The sequence below is a fragment of the Plecotus auritus genome, assembly GCF_963455305.1.
Source record: "Plecotus auritus genome assembly, chromosome: 4".
NCBI lineage: Eukaryota > Metazoa > Chordata > Mammalia > Chiroptera > Vespertilionidae > Plecotus > Plecotus auritus.
In genome coordinates, this window is record NC_137775.1 from 25,869,817 (window position 1) to 25,885,598 (window position 15,782).

Consider the following 15,782-nt stretch of genomic DNA (forward strand, 5'->3'; position numbering starts at 1 on the left):
GAAGAAAGAGAAACACTCGATAGTATATATTGGTTCACCAAACAAGTAAACATGTGATATTAGGGTAATACAATAATATGAACATTACTTTGACCCATATAATAATCTGAGGAGCATGTTGGATCTGTTACCAAATGCCTTCTTCGCACCTGTCTTTGCATCACTGCCCTCCAGTCCCTGCCTCTTCTGTCTCCTTGGATGACTCTGCTTCACCCTCTGGTTGGAAGCTCAGGTGGCACCGGACATCCCCAGGCTGGGTTAGGTGCTTCTGTGGTTCTCAACACCCCTTTGCACACCCATTCAACACCAGCCTGTATTATAATTGCTTTGTGTTCATCTGCTTCCTCACTGGACTGCAACTAGCCCATGAGGGCTGGGTCTCCACCTTAACTCACCTTTTTAACACAATACCTGACAAATAAAAGTTCTGAATATATAAATTAATGAGTCATGCTCTGCACCATTGATATGAATTGAAATATGGGACTACATCTTAAGAAAAAAAGCTAGCCATTTAACAAACAAAGGTAGGCAACCTGTAGGGAGCATTTGTAGGCTCAAAGCCATGAGTCTTATAACTTTATAGAATAAAAAGTGAAATCATTTTTGTTTATCCAGCATATTCATGCTTCCTGCAAAATAATTAATAATGCATGGCTTTGAAAGACAAAGAACCCAAAGGGAAAGGTATGACGTAATGTGTAAAAGCTAACTCACGATGGGATTTAAGTCATAAAGGAGTAGGCTGATGCTGTTGAGCTGCTTCCACTCAAGCAGACATGAATCCACGTTGCAATTCTAAGGAGACATTTAATAGTGTAGGACCTGGTCCCACTGGAATGGGGTGGAAAGTGGAGATGAAGGATACAAGTGCTAATACTTGGGTGGATCCAAAACCAGAGTGCAAATACCAGCCACCCAGGCAGCCGTCAGTTTGTTCTTTTTGCTCATCTGGAGTCTCTTCCTGCTTCAGTAACGCTGTTTTCCCTCTTTCTCAGTTCTGGTCCACCTGTCAAACCAAACTGGACCAGGGGCAGTGGGCACAGTCCACAGACAGCCCTACTCTCCAGGAACCTACCAACCTGCGGAAACCCACAAGGGACAGGGGACTTCAAGACTGGGCCAAACTCTAGGCACAGAAAATAGGAGAGTTGTTCACTTCCAGCAGGTCGTTGAAATTTGTGTCAAAAAAACGTTGGCAGCAAAAGGAATGACTTCATATGATCATTACAGCAAGGCAGAGAAAGAGGCCTGTGTTCAGAGAACGTAAATAATGCCAATAGACTTTGAAAACCATATTCTAGGGAATTTCACAAATTTGGGTTCTTGAATAAGAATTTAAAAAAAGATGGGATGCAAGGGCTGGGTTTCCCAACTGAAACATGAACTCCTAAAAAATAGAAAGATTTTGGCAACCTAAGTCAGCCCTGGTCTTAAAATACCCAGACACTTCAGAAACACAGACATACTGACCAGGCAATTCATCTTCTCAACATACATAAAGAGAGGATCCTGTTTTAGCAACTTTGCATAATGGACTGCAAAGTAAAGAAGGAGCTGGCACCAGCATCCTTGCTCAATGTTCTGGAAGACAATGATCATGATTGCTGAGTGCTCTGATCTTGGCTTCCTGGTAAGCTAGTCCTGGGACCCAGCTCTCTATGTGATTATATGGCAAAATACTGCAGTTGCTAACCTTTCACAAGGGCCTCAGGTAACAAAAGAAAAATCAGAACCCTCAGCATGAGATCTTGTGCTTTTCCTGGCAGCAAAGTGGCAGCATCTGTCTATAAATTCAACAGCAGCATTATTTTAAGATGGAAAGCAGCAAGTGCCCCCTAGCAGTGTCTAGTGTCTCATAACTGTTCCCATAAAAAAGAACCATAAGCTTACTGTCCTTGCATTTTTTTAAATTGTAAAATGTAAGCTGAGCCATCACAGCTCTCATATATACATTTCCCCCAGTGTCACATTAAACTGTGATTACAATATAAGAAGATGTGCAAATGACCTTAATCCTGGGCCAGACTTGACCGTTGCTTCAAACCTGGTCCTATGTTTATATCACATACTAAATTCTGTTTCACAATTAATTTGCAAAACTCATAAAGGCATGCTAGAGAGCATGGTTATGATAGTGATGTCCATTTGCTTAATGTTAAGTGTCCATTACTCTAGAGGGGAGAAAGTACCATTTCAACAACAGTGTTCCTGAAAGACTGAGCGAGGGATAGAAATATAGTACCTAGCTGCTTTTCCCGTTCCTCACGCCGCTCCCGGGCCAGTCGCTGCCGGTCATCAACCCGTAGCACAGGTGGAGGGTCTGAAAATGAGATAAAAAACATGGTATGAAGAACATATTTTAAAAAATAAACTAATTATATATGCAGATAAGTATCTTTTTATCCAGTAAACTTGATAAATAATATAATGCTACATCTTATAATTTGTACATACGACTATACTTTCAGTGATAGAATTTGCTAGAATTTTTTGAGAATTTCCTAGCTTCTTTCTTCTATTTAAAAATATTATAGCCCTGGTTGGGTAGCTCAGTTGGTTAGAGCGTCATCCCGATATTCCAGGATTGCATGCTCGATACCTGGTCAGGGCACATACAAGAATCAACCAATAAATGCATAAATAAGTGGAACAACAAATTGATGTTTCTCTTGCTCTCTCTCTCTCCCTCAAATCAATCAATCAATATAAAAACATTACAAAGGAGAGTAAATCCTAAGAGTTCTCATCACAGGGAAAAAGATCCTGTTTTTTGTATCTATAGGGTATCCCAATAAACATATACATACACTTTGAGTAATTATAAAGGCAGTGGTTATTAAGATACATTTCATTTTCAAAATTGTGTATACATTTTTTTTTGATACCCGGTATATAGATGATGAATGTTAACTAAATGTATTGTGGTAATCATTTCCTAATATATGTAAGTCATTATGTTGTACACCTTAAACTTACACAGTGCTACATATCAATTATATCTCAATAAAAATGAGAAATAATAAAAATAAAATCAAAAGACACATGGCAAACAATTATGTATAAACATAACACAACTGTAGCCTTTTGGCTATTTTCCTCAAACAATATGTACGTATGTTTTGTGTTCCTAAGCTGCTACTGAACTTCTATTATTTTTTATGCTTTAAATGTCTGTTCCTTAATAACAAATAGAATCCCCAGTACAGTTATTCTGAATAGACATTCACCAATTGGATATGAGAACCCGGCCTGCAGTCAGATAGGTTGAGTTCAGTTCCTGAACTGTCACTCAGTGGCGGAGCTACTTAGCCACTTCTCTAACTCCCCAGCTATGACAGGGGTTTCATGGGTCTTTACTTATTACCTATAAAATAAAGACACATAGAACCTATCTCACATCATTGTAAGGATTAAACAAAATCATTCTGTACCAATGTTAGTATAGCGCCTAGCATATGGTTAAGTCTCAGTAAATTCATTCATTCACTGAACATATGAAAATAATTTAACATTATGACCATCCCGCATTGTTTCCCAATAGACCTAACATTGTCAGAATAAAATTAAGTTACTGATTCTCAGAAGGAAACGTTTTAAGAGAAAATAGAACTTTGGTATAAGTAACTTGCAGCTGTACTCTCATTCAATGTCCAATCTGTGATGATTAAAAAGTACGGTGACCACCCAAACTGGGGCACTTTTAAGAGTGAAAGGGAGTGCTAGTAATATTCTGTCTTCGATGACATGCATACACCTGGACTGTCCTGCACAAACTGGAACTGAAGAACCATTCTCGAAGATCAAGCAAGCCAATCCACATCTGCAAGACTTCTCTCTGAACAACTACTATTTATACGACAAATAATTTCTTCTAGGGCTTTGCATTTTACGCAGCACTTTCACATATATTATTTTACTCTTCACACAAATCCTAGGAATTAGCCAAGCATTTATTCATTCAATGAAGAGTTAGTCTACCTATTTTCCAAGGAGAAAACTGAGGAAAATATATATGACTAAGGGAGATGGCACAGTTAAGTGTCCAAGTTAAGACACTTAAAACCAGATCTCTAACTCAATTCTGTGCGAATGGCCTGATGGAGCAGTGAGAGAGGAGCTGCACGATTCCAAGTCAGGCATTCCTCTGTGAGGAAAAATTATTTAGAAACAATTAAGTAGAACTAAGTTTCAGTGACTCTTTTGAAGACCTGTGGTGGAGGGTTGGAAAAGGATAGGGATTGCGGGATGTTTAATGAACTTGAATTTCTGCTTTTCTCAGGTACATATAGTTCATGAAGAAAATGCAATTTTCTCTTCTAATTGGGTCAAACTCTTAATCATTTGAAAGCAACTGATGGAGTTATAAAGAACCATCTCCCACTTCTGTAGACATGGACAGTTCTGTGACTTTGCAAATTGTCTCTTTTGGTCTGGGTTCAAGCATTCACTGCTGAGAGCACTGGCCCTTCTGGATAACCTGAGACACCATGTGCCCATACTTATAAAAACACCACAAGAGCTTTCCATTCATGCTTCAAAGATAAAAGATGAACAACCTGAATGTGAACAGATGCTTTCTAAATCAAAGAGATGTTCTAGAGTTTTCTAATGGGTTTAAATTCTCACAGAGTAAAGAAGGGAAGGAAACGAAAATTTACTGGATTACAAGGGCCCCTTAAAAAATCCTTTATATGATCAGGATGCCCTTGTCTGGTTAGGGCAATATTTAAAATATCCCCAAATTGAGCAAGTATTTTTTTCCCCAAGTTCTAGAGAATGAAAATTAACAACCTACTCTACACAGACATTCCCATGACTCATATCCGATAAAATGAAAGGGTTTTACTCAAGCCTAGTCCTCCAACATGGACCCTCTCATATTATCATTTGGAGATATGCAGGAAAATAACATGATGGTTTTAAAAGTAACAGCCTTTTTTGTATCTTTGCTTATCTCTATATACAAGAAAGCAGACATAAGAATGCTTAAAATATACAATTAACCTGAAATGAAATGTCTCCTCATTTAACCTGACTTTAGCAACGTAAATGAAATGGCTCTGTAAAGAGATGGCCAATTGGGGTGGAGAGTTTTTGGCCTCTATGCTTTCTCTGCACTCTATGCAGCTGTGTCTTATCACATTGGATTTTGTGTTAGAAGTATCTATTCACATATTAGTTTACTCCACCACAATGCCAACTAGAAGAGTCGGGTTTGTGTCTTTTAATAATACTAGAGGCCCAGTGCATGAAATTTGTGCATGGGGGGGTGCCCTCAGCCTGGTCTGCACCCTCTCCAATCCAGGACCCCCAGGGGATGTCTGACTGCCAGTTTAGGCCCGAACCCACAGGGATGGGGCCTAAACCAATAGTCGGACATCCCTCTTGCAATCCGGGACTGCTGGCTCCTAACTGCTCACCTGCCTGCTGGCCTGATCACCCCTAACTTCTCTCCTCTGCCGGCCTGGTCACCCCTAACTGCCTGTGCCTCAGTCCCTGCCACTGTGGCTTTGTGCGGAAGGATGTCCGGTCTAATTAGCATATTACCCTTTTATTAGTATAGACACCCTTAGTACCTACACAATGCTAACACCAGATGAATAAATGAGTCATTGGGATATAGAAGTATAAATTGCACAGTCAAGAATGGAAGAAATTTTCATTGAAAATTTCAGAATGGTATAAAAATTGATTAGGATTGATTGAAGGGTAGAAAAAATCATAAGTGATTATTGATAGGGAGAACAAGGGGAAAATAGTATAAACCATTTAGTTATATTCAATTCTCATGGCAAAACAAATGGGTTTTCATACTAAAGAACTTTTACTTCCACAAGGATGTTCACTTGAATATAAGGAACAAAAGCCCTCCAGAATAAGCCCAGTGAGGATAGGGGTCTCATTGTTTTGTTCATACACTATCTCTCACAGTCCCAGGCATAGAACAATACATATAATTATAATTAGATGGTGGGTGGATAGATGGATGGATAAATGAATGAATGGAAAGGCAAAACAACTAAATGGGGAAATCTCGGCTTGCTAATTGAAACTCCACTGAAGGCTACTCATGCAATATTTGTAATAGTACTTATTCTTCTTCTAAGTGACCAGCCGATTTAGGTCTTATTTAAAAGTGTCTTATGTAAGACCTTTTCCATGTGGGATAAAGCTCCACAAAGGTAGATATAATGGCGACTGTTTCCTATGAGGCTAGATGCAATTATTTCTATCTTTATTATTATTATTTTAATTTATTTATGTTTATTGATATTATCTCACTGATTTCCTGTTCTTGAGTAACTTTGGCCTTGGAATCAGCATGAAGTAGACTTCCAAGACTCTCGTATTCGATTTGCCTTTACCTTCCTTTGGTTATCTCTCATCATCATACAGTCCATTAGTCTCTCCCAAGAACCACACATGGTTGTTGGATACCTGGAAGCAAATGCATTGTCTATCCAACTGTTTGTATTATGTTTACAGACCGCTTCTTTGGATCACCGAATAGAACAGACTATGAATCATAGGTTATTAAATGAAATTACTGTATAGCTGTGCAATCATTGTAAAGATTGATGAACAAAAACATAATTCTATGCCAGCTTTTGTTATGTGTAAAGATGTTCTTAAATGGTTTTTGAAAAAGTCACAAAAGTGATATGCAATAATGCTGGGCATACTGAAATGTGTCATACCTATCACTTCAAACAGGATAGTAAAATTATTACTTCTTATACACTGCTTGACAGTAAACAGTGCATCCACCTACCCCATCTCAGACTATCAAAATGATTCTGAGAGATAAATAGGGAATGCCTTTGAATGTCCATTTTAAAAAGAGAAAATCAAGGCTTTGAGAGGTTCTCTAACAAACTCGTACAAGTCAGTACGAGTGTGTGTTTTGGTGGCAGAATGGAACCATGCTCCCCTGAATCCTAGCATGTCTTCAAGGTTTTTGGGATAACCTCCCGTTTCCACAGCAAATGCACTGCATCATACCTGGCTTATTTCCTGAGTGGTTGCTATTTTGTCCTGAAATAGCAGAGGGCGGCCGGTTGGAGGCAGCAGTTTTCTTCTCATGTACTTTGTAGCTGTCAGGCGCTACACAGATGAGACAAGAGAAAACACATATTTAGTTGCTTAAAATTTATTCAGAAACTTTCACCTACTCAATATTTTACTATTAACCTTTGTATCGGGTACTAGGCTAGATTTAGGAAAGATAAAAAAAGATGACACACACAAAAAATCTTGCCCTCAAGGCTCATGCTGTTCATTGGGAAGGACACATCCAAAAAGCAACAGCCTTGGTGTAAGGAGCCAATCCTGTAGTTGTGGCATGTTCACGGGTCTGTGAAGCCGTTTACCCTGCTGTCCCAGTTTTCACATAAAACAACCGTGTGGAAACATGATTGGAATCTAAAACCTCTGATCTTAGTTCTTACAGAGTTCATGTGTTAGGCAGCAAAAAATTCCAAGAACACTACCAAGTAGGTCACCAAACGGGAACCAGGATATATAATGTACTATGGTTTTGAAAAAGCTTTGGACAAAAGTTCAACAGCAAAGACTATTAAAGAGACTAAGGGAAGTGTATTCTAGGAAAGGAATGAAGGGCAGTAATACCAGGCAGTTCTCTGGTTATATAAAGTATAGGGTTCTCCAGGACCAAACGATTTTTCTTTACCTGTATTACTTTATTTAACGTATGTCCAGAGGATATTTAAAGGATGTTTGCTACACTTATAGACAGAAATCATGTCAGAGCCTTTGCAATTACCTGAAGTGTTTTCCCAGTTATCAACATGGATCTCTCCTTCACTTTCTTTGGGTCACTGCTCAAAGGTGACATTAGAGAGTCCCCTTGACCCGTTTGAACTAGCACCCCATCACTCATCACTCCCTACTTCTCCTTACCCTGCTGTTTATAGCCCTTGCTTCCTGACTACCTCTTTTCCATTAGGCTGATATTGTCTAGAAAACGGAAATCATCTGCTCAAGGTTTTTAAACCTGAAAGAATGTGATAATTATTGTGCTTCAAGAAGACTAAATTTAAAAATGTTACCCAAGATGTACTAAAAAAATTACTAAATTTACAAAGTTTACCTTTGATCTCTGAATGGGGAATATACTGAATTTTTATGGCCCTCTCTCAATTACATATACTATCAGCTAGCATGGAAAATCAGACTAAATAGTAAAAAATATCTCATGCAACTTAAATATTGCTCAGTTTCAATTTATTTGCATTAAATGCTCAAGCAAACATTGATTGGTTTAACTTTTATCCAATTGAGCTTTCTTTGCTTTATTTTCAGGGAAAGGTCTATAAAGATATAGTAAGAGAATGGGCAGGCTGCTAATAAACAGTAAAAGGTCTCAAATCAGTGGTTTCTGATAGGATTTTGCCACTTGAAATTTTACCAGGAAATTCACCACTGGAAAAAGGCTGTATTCTGTGTGTACACACTCAATGCTGGGGGATGGGGACACATCTAGGGGGGCATGAGTGAAGCCAGAATAGGCTCTGACTCTGACCCAGAATGGAAATCAGAAAGTGTGATGGCTTCTAGTAATGGTGAAAACGAGTTGTCAGCTGTCATCACCTAGGCAGGTGAAGCCCATCCTAGTTAGTCTTGCCTATAGTCTCACAACTTTAGAGGCAGCCCCTAAAGATCAAAAATTGTACTTGGAAACTTTGCCCTTATTCTGCAAAAGTTAATCTTTTAAAACTGCTCATAAATAAGTTAATAATTAAGAAAGATAAACAGAAAGGAGTGCCACCCAGATTTGGAGTGTTTTCATTATAATTAGTAAGCTGTTTAGGGATCTTCTACTTATTATTTTTAATTAACTGAAAGATGATTAGGACCACTTGTTTAAACTATATTTCAAATGTATCCATTTCTTTCTTGCCTTATTATATTTGACATAATTTAAACTTTCTCTGGTAAATGAATATCTGCAGTGCCCCAGGTCCTGACAACAAATATCACCCTAACCGAATATTATGTCACAGTGGGACACAAAGGAGATTAAAAAGACCACAGCATGCTCCAGCAGCTGGAGTCTAGCTGGTTTGGCTCAGTGGATAGAGTGTCAGCCTGCAGACTGAAGGGTCCTCGGTTCGATTCTGGTCAAGGGCACATGCCTGGGTTTTGGGCTCAATCCCCAGTAGGGGTCGTGCAGGAGGCAGCCGATTGATGACCCTTCCTCTCTGAAATCAATAAAAACATATTAAAAAGAAGATCATAGCACATTCAGTACGAGTGACTTTTCTGAATAATCCCTGATAAAAGTATTTTTTTGTTGTTGTTGAAATTTGCTTTATTGTCTTGAACCTCAAATGTAAAAAATAAATTGCAATTAAACTACAGGTCTGGCTACTTGGATTCCAATTTATTTTTATCTGTCTTTTATTAGATCCACTCTAATCGAACATCTATCTACTAACTTACTATCATCTGAATCTCAGAAATTCATTTCTATCCCAGAACACGTACTCAAGACAATTTTTGAAATCTATTTTAAGATTTTTTTATGTTCATGTAAAACAGGTTAAATTTAGTAAAATAAAGGTAATTAAAAAATTGTCAGCTGTTTAGTCCAAGATTATATACTGCTAATTTCTTACAATTCAGTTGGATATTTGTTTAGTTTTCAAGCTATCTTTCCACATTTTATCAGTTTTTTTTCCCCCTCTGTTATTACTGTAAGATTCCTTATTTCTCCAAAAACCTCTCTGGTTAACACTCTATTTTGGTAAGAGGGAGGACACAGACTCCAAGAGACCTGCGTTCGAATATGAGCCCTGTTACTTACTAACTGAATGACCTTCAGAAAGTTTCTTGACTTCTCCGAGTAGGTAGTAAGGGGGCGAGACTGTGTAACTCACAGGGTTGTTGGGAGGATTAGTGGAGAAGATGGATGCTAAAAGTCTATCACAGGGCTTGGCACACAGCAGGTATTAACAGCCATCCAGTCTCCTTCATCTTTTATGCCCTTCCATCGAGGTGCCGGGCCTCACACACCCACAGCTCCTGTGCAGTGTAGGTGTTTGGAGGTTAGTGGGGTGTACGTGCTTTCAAGTCAAGCTGACCTGGCTCTGCCGTTTAAAACTGTGAAGCCTCAGTGTGCCACTTAGCCTCAGTCCTAATCCCCATCTGTAGAGCAGGAAAACACACTTACTTTCAGAGTTGTGAAAATTAAATGGCAGGCTCAATAAATGGTAAAATGTGCTCTTTGCTCTCTATTTATTTCCTGTGCAACTGTGGGACAGTGGGTTCCTATTTCCGCAGGGCTTTGCTCACCCAGCACAAACAGGGAGAGCAAACTTATGTAACTTGTTGACAGTGGTCCTGGGGAGCAAGGTACCAGGGAGGCAGGAAGGTCTGGCTCGGCTGCTGGGTTCAGAGGTTTTCAGCTCAGCCACAGCCCTGAGGTAGGCTAAACTTACTGGGAGGTTTATAGGGTACCCTAGTTTGGAAAGAGGTGATCATCAGTCTTTCTGAGACTTAGCAAGATGACAGTTTTCTGAGATTTAATGCTCTTCAAGTTATCATCACATTAAATAAATATAAGCCTTAAAAAACAACAACCCCTTAAGCATAATGAGAAAATAAAACCTTATGAGACTTTCTTTTTTTTCTTTTCTTTTTTTTAAATGAAGTGCAAGGACTTTCATGGCTTAGGAACACAAAGAGAACTCGAATTTATTCATGTAAGATCTCTGACATTTAAATACCTGGAATGCTAGGTAAGTAGCAGATAGGATCACATATACCATTTTTAAATTTGCCATCCTATCTAATAAAAGAGTAATATACAAATCAGGAGAAACCAAGATGGAGGCATAGGTAAGCACCTAAACTGCTGCCCCGCACAACAATTTCAAAACTACAACTAAAAGACAGAACGGACACCATCCAGAACCACAGGAAAGCTGGCTGAGTGGAAACTCTACAACTAGAAGGAAAGAGGAAAGCTCACGGAGAAGGAGCGGCAAAGAGCTGAGGTACGGAGACACGCGCGCGCAGAGAGGAAGGGCGGTGGAGTGCCTGGCTGGCTTTCTGTGGCGGGAGGGGGAAGGAAGCCCCCGACCACTGAACCCCAGTTCCGACTGCACTGAACCTCAGTTCCGGGCGAAACCCTGTGGACCCAGGCTTGTACAGGGGGAGTTTGGACTGTCGGGTGGAGAGAAAGGCACACGGAGACTCAGAAACTCAGAGACTCAGGGGAGCCGCGGCGGCAGGGGTCTGGAGGCGCGAGTGTGCACAAGGACTGACTGCGGAGGTTACCACAGGCTGACCCTAGTGGAAGGGAGTCAGAGGCTTCTGACTGCACTGAACCGCAGTTCCGGGTGAGCCCCTGGGGACCCACACTCTCACGGGGGAAATCTGGACTGTAAGGCGGAAACTCGGGAACTGTGGAAGGCAGAGGTCTGGACACTCCCGAGCAAAGGCAGGGCTGACGGGAAGCCAAGACTGTCTGCTCCGCCCTGAAACTCCGCCCCTTCCAAGCTGAGCACAGAGGCTATTGCAATTTGACAAGGCTAATCCTATAAGGCTGTCTCCAGCACCGAAAAACTCCCAGTGTAGACACAGCTGATCCTCACAGCCAACTGGCCTGCAGGTCAATTCCTCCCAGTGATACCAACAACAATCAAGACTTAACTACAACAAGGCTGTACACACAGTCCACAAAGTGGTGCACCAAGAGTGTCCACCTCAGGTTAACTGGGAGGCCGACCCACTGGGCCATATAGGAAACCTAGCACACAAAGCTACCCTACCAACTCAGGGAAGCAGTGAAAAATGGGGAGACGAAGAAACAGATCACAAACGAAAGAAATGGAGGAAAAAAAACGACTGGATATAGAATTCAAAACCACGGTTATAAGGCTTTTCAAGAATATCCTAGAAAAGGCCGATAAATATAATGAGACTCTCGAAGATATGAAAAATGACCAAGTAGAAATTAAACATACACTGACTGAAATAAAAAATATTATACAGAGACCCAACAGCAGACTAGAGGAACGCAAGAATCAATTCAAAGATTTGAAATACAAAGAAGCAAAAAACACTCAACTGGAAAAGCAAAAAAAAGAAAAAGGAATCCAAAAAGTTGAAGATAGTGTAAGAAGCCTCTGGGACAACTTCAAGCGTACCAACATCAGAATTATGGGGGTGCCAGAAGAAGACAGAGAGCAAGATACTGAAAACCTATTGGAAGAAATAATGACAGAAAACTTCCCCCACCTGGTGAAAGAAACAGACTTACAAGTCCAGGAAGCGCACAGAACCCCAAACAAAAGGAATCCAAAGAGGACCACACCAAGACACATCATAATTAAAATGCCAAGAGCAAAAGACAAAGAGAGAATATTAAAAGCAGCAAGAGAAAAACAGTTATTTACCTACAAGGGAGCACCCATACGACTGTCAGCTGATTTCTCAACAGAAACTATGCAGGCCAGAAGGGAGTGGCAAGAAATATTCAAAGTGATGAATAGCAAGAACCTACAACCAAGACTACTCTACCCAGCAAAGCTATTATTCAGAATGGAAGGTCAGATAAAGAGCTTTACAGATAAGAAAAAGCTAAAGGAGTTCATCACCACCAAACCAGTATTATATGAAATGCTAAAAGGTATTCTTTAAGAAGAGGAAGAAGAAAAAAGTAAAGATAAAAATTATGAACAAATACATATATCTATCAACAAGTGAACCTAAAAATCAAGTGAATTAAAAATCTGAGGAACAGAATAAACTGGTGAATATAATAGAATCAGGGGCATAGAAAGGGAGTGGAATGATAATTCTCAGGGGGAAAGGGGTATGTGGGGTGCAGGAAAAGACTGGACTAAAATAGTACACCTATGGATGAGGACAGTGTGGGGGGAGGTAAGGGCAAAAGGTGGGTTGGGAACCAGGTGGAGGGGAGCTATGGGGGGAAAAAGGAGAAACAATTGTAATAAACTGAACAATAAAGATTTATTAAATTTAAAAGAAAAGAAAAAAAAAGAGTAATATACAAATTGACCATCACTCCAACACAAGATGGCTGCCCCCATGTGGACACAAGATGGCCAGCAGGGGAGGGCAGTTAGGGGTGACCAGGCTGGCAGAGGAGGGAAGTTGGGGGCAACCGGGCCTGCAGGGAAGGGCAGTTGGGGGGAACCCAGGCCTACAGGGGAGAGAGTTGGAGAAGACCAGGCCTGCAGGGGAGGGTAGTTGAGGGGGACCAGGCCTGCAGGGGAGGGCAGTTAGGGACAATCAGGCTGGCAGGGGAGCAGTTAGGCATCAATCAGGCTGGCAGGGGAATGGTTAGGGGATGATCAGGGTGGCAGGCAGAAACAGTTAGGGGCAATCAGGAAGGCAGGCAGGCGAGCAGTTGGGAGCCAGCAGTCCTAGATTGTGAGAGGGATGTCCTACTAGGATCGGGCCTAAACGGGCAATCGGACATCCCTTGAAGGGTCCCAGATTGGATAGGGTGCAGGCTGGGCTGAGAGACACCCCCGAACCCCCCGTGCACGAATTTCGTGCACCGGGCCTCTAGTTAAAATACAAATGACTCAGGTGACTGCCCAATAGTTGAATTACTTTCCTTCATTTTTTAAAAATAGAGAACTTAGCCACATACTATGATGCTCAATAAGTCTTCGCCTGCTGCATAAAATCTTTATTGATCTTCCTGCTAGCTTGAAAGCTTTATTCCATTAGTGTCATGTGTGCATGTTGGAGAAAAGACAAGATGAAGGATACAGAGAAGCACCCTGGTGGTCTGGGACTGTCTCTAAATCATTCTGAGCAAAACACAGAGGCAGCATACATACAGGTCTCTCATCTAGCAAAAATTTTGCAGCTCCAGTGGGTGCCCCAACGTGCCTCGATGCTCCACATCCTCCGTAACTCACTGCATTCCGTGCAACGTCCTCCTATGAAAGTCCTGGGCTTCTCACTGCTTAGTTCCTATTGTTTGCTTGAAGAGTCTTCTCTCAATTGATCAAAATAACTAGTCCAACAAATGCTTCATTTAGTGAAAAGTCTTATTAGAGTAATAAGACTTCAGAGGCCATCCTAAGTTTAAACCTCACTGATGTGTGGTCTTCACATCCGCAAGGATAAGTATCTCTGTCACTATCTTAAACAAAATGTGGAATGTGGGTGGGGAAACAGAGAAAGTTTCACCCCCAGCTCTGCATGGGCTCTTCTGGACTTTGTGGACATACCACCCCCAGGTGACACACATAGCTCTGGGAGAAGACAGAACTAGGCTTTGAGCCACATGCGACTGCCATATTTTGCAGTAGGAAAAGCTGACTATTGCAACTTCAAGTTTCAATCTCATAATTTTGATCTATCTATGAAGAAAAGAGTCATAGCAGGACTGAGAGTGCTATCCTTAGACATGCTTGATTTTGCTACAGTGAATCTTAGCCACAAGCATGACCATCTGCTGAGTTCCGAGTCTTCCTAGTGATCACAGGACCTGGTGTGGTCTTGGGGGATCTCCAACACCCTAACAAATAGCTGATTTGAGAATTTAGCTGCAGAATACTGTTATGGCAATTGAAGAATATTAAAAAAAAAGTTTAAAATCATAATATAATTTAGGGTGTTTCACCTAAAAGTTTCTACTTCACAATCCTTTTGCTTGTTTGCTTGACATTTCATTTTTCTTCTGATATAGCTGCCAGGAGTATTGTAATATTTGAATCATAGATTGTAAATATTTTATCCAATGTTACTTATGAAAGTTGCATTAGAACAAGAAGGACATAATGCATTCTTGTAATTCCTAATGACTTTTCTGATTATTCCACATGATGGAGAGCTTGCCCTTAGTTTATAATTCTTCACTGTTATATGTGAAGTTGCGTAGTAATGATCAAAGCTCTTGGAAGTTAGCATCAGAAAAGAAAGAAAATGTTTAATGAAATTCTAAAATGGTTTTGACATTGTATCAGGCAAGACTTAAAATCAAATGACTGTTTTTGCAGTACATAATAGAAAGGTCGGCCCAGTATGACTTGTAGTACTTCGGGAATTTGCGTGATATACTCCACATACAACAGTATCTGACTTACACGGCTTGGGGAAAAGCATGCGAGCATTATGCCTCTCCTGGAAACATCAGAAAGGCTACAAAGCAGGCATGTCAGCTTTGAGAGATGTGTAAACCCCAATCTTTTCCCAAAGCAATTTAATAGATTTGTTTGTTAATCTGTTCAAAAGGCAAAGAAATATCCATCTTTACTGAAATAAAGAAAAGCATATTTCAGAAAAACACATGTTCCATATATTTATTGGGAACTATTGGGAATCACTTCTTAAGCTGATTTGTTTAGCTGAAAGGAGTAAACATACACACTTTAAATTCAACCACAAAGGCTTTTATCTAAAAACAAGCAAAAAATAAATACAACAAAAACCTTCCTTCAGCCAGATGGCAACACTATAAATAGAATAGAAAATGCTGTATTTTCCACCTGATTAATATAAACCAGATTAAAAGGCAAGCCGTCCTGTCCCCACAGGTAACACACTTTCCTGGAGATTTGCTCCACAAATTATCTCTGCCCCATAATATGAGTAAGGTTTATGACTAAGCAAAGCACAGGGCAAAGTACAGAAAAGAGGGGAAAAGCCTAACCATATTAAAAGTTTTCCAGTTACACTGAGAAATAGTAAATTAGAGAGATGTCGTTAATTGTCCAAATTTCAACAGCTGAATAGGGAGTTTATCAAATTAGATCCAATTCAATTAAATA

At 40.2% G+C, this 15,782-nt stretch overlaps 1 protein-coding gene across 14 annotated transcripts in view; it reads right to left on the reverse strand.

Moving 5' to 3' along the window:
* Positions 1–15,782, reverse strand: part of MAP7 (microtubule associated protein 7) — a gene marked incomplete at its 3' end in the record, with an annotated part of 149,354 nt that overhangs the window by 50,708 nt on the left and 82,864 nt on the right. For all 14 annotated transcript variants that reach the window (XM_080665968.1, XM_080665967.1, XM_080665966.1 and 11 more), the window contains 2 exons: positions 7,006–7,107; positions 2,246–2,323 (listed from right to left, as the gene is read on the reverse strand). In XM_080665968.1, coding sequence (XP_080522094.1) covers positions 2,246–2,323; positions 7,006–7,107 — 180 coding nt within the window. The remainder of the gene's footprint in view (positions 1–2,245; positions 2,324–7,005; positions 7,108–15,782) is intronic.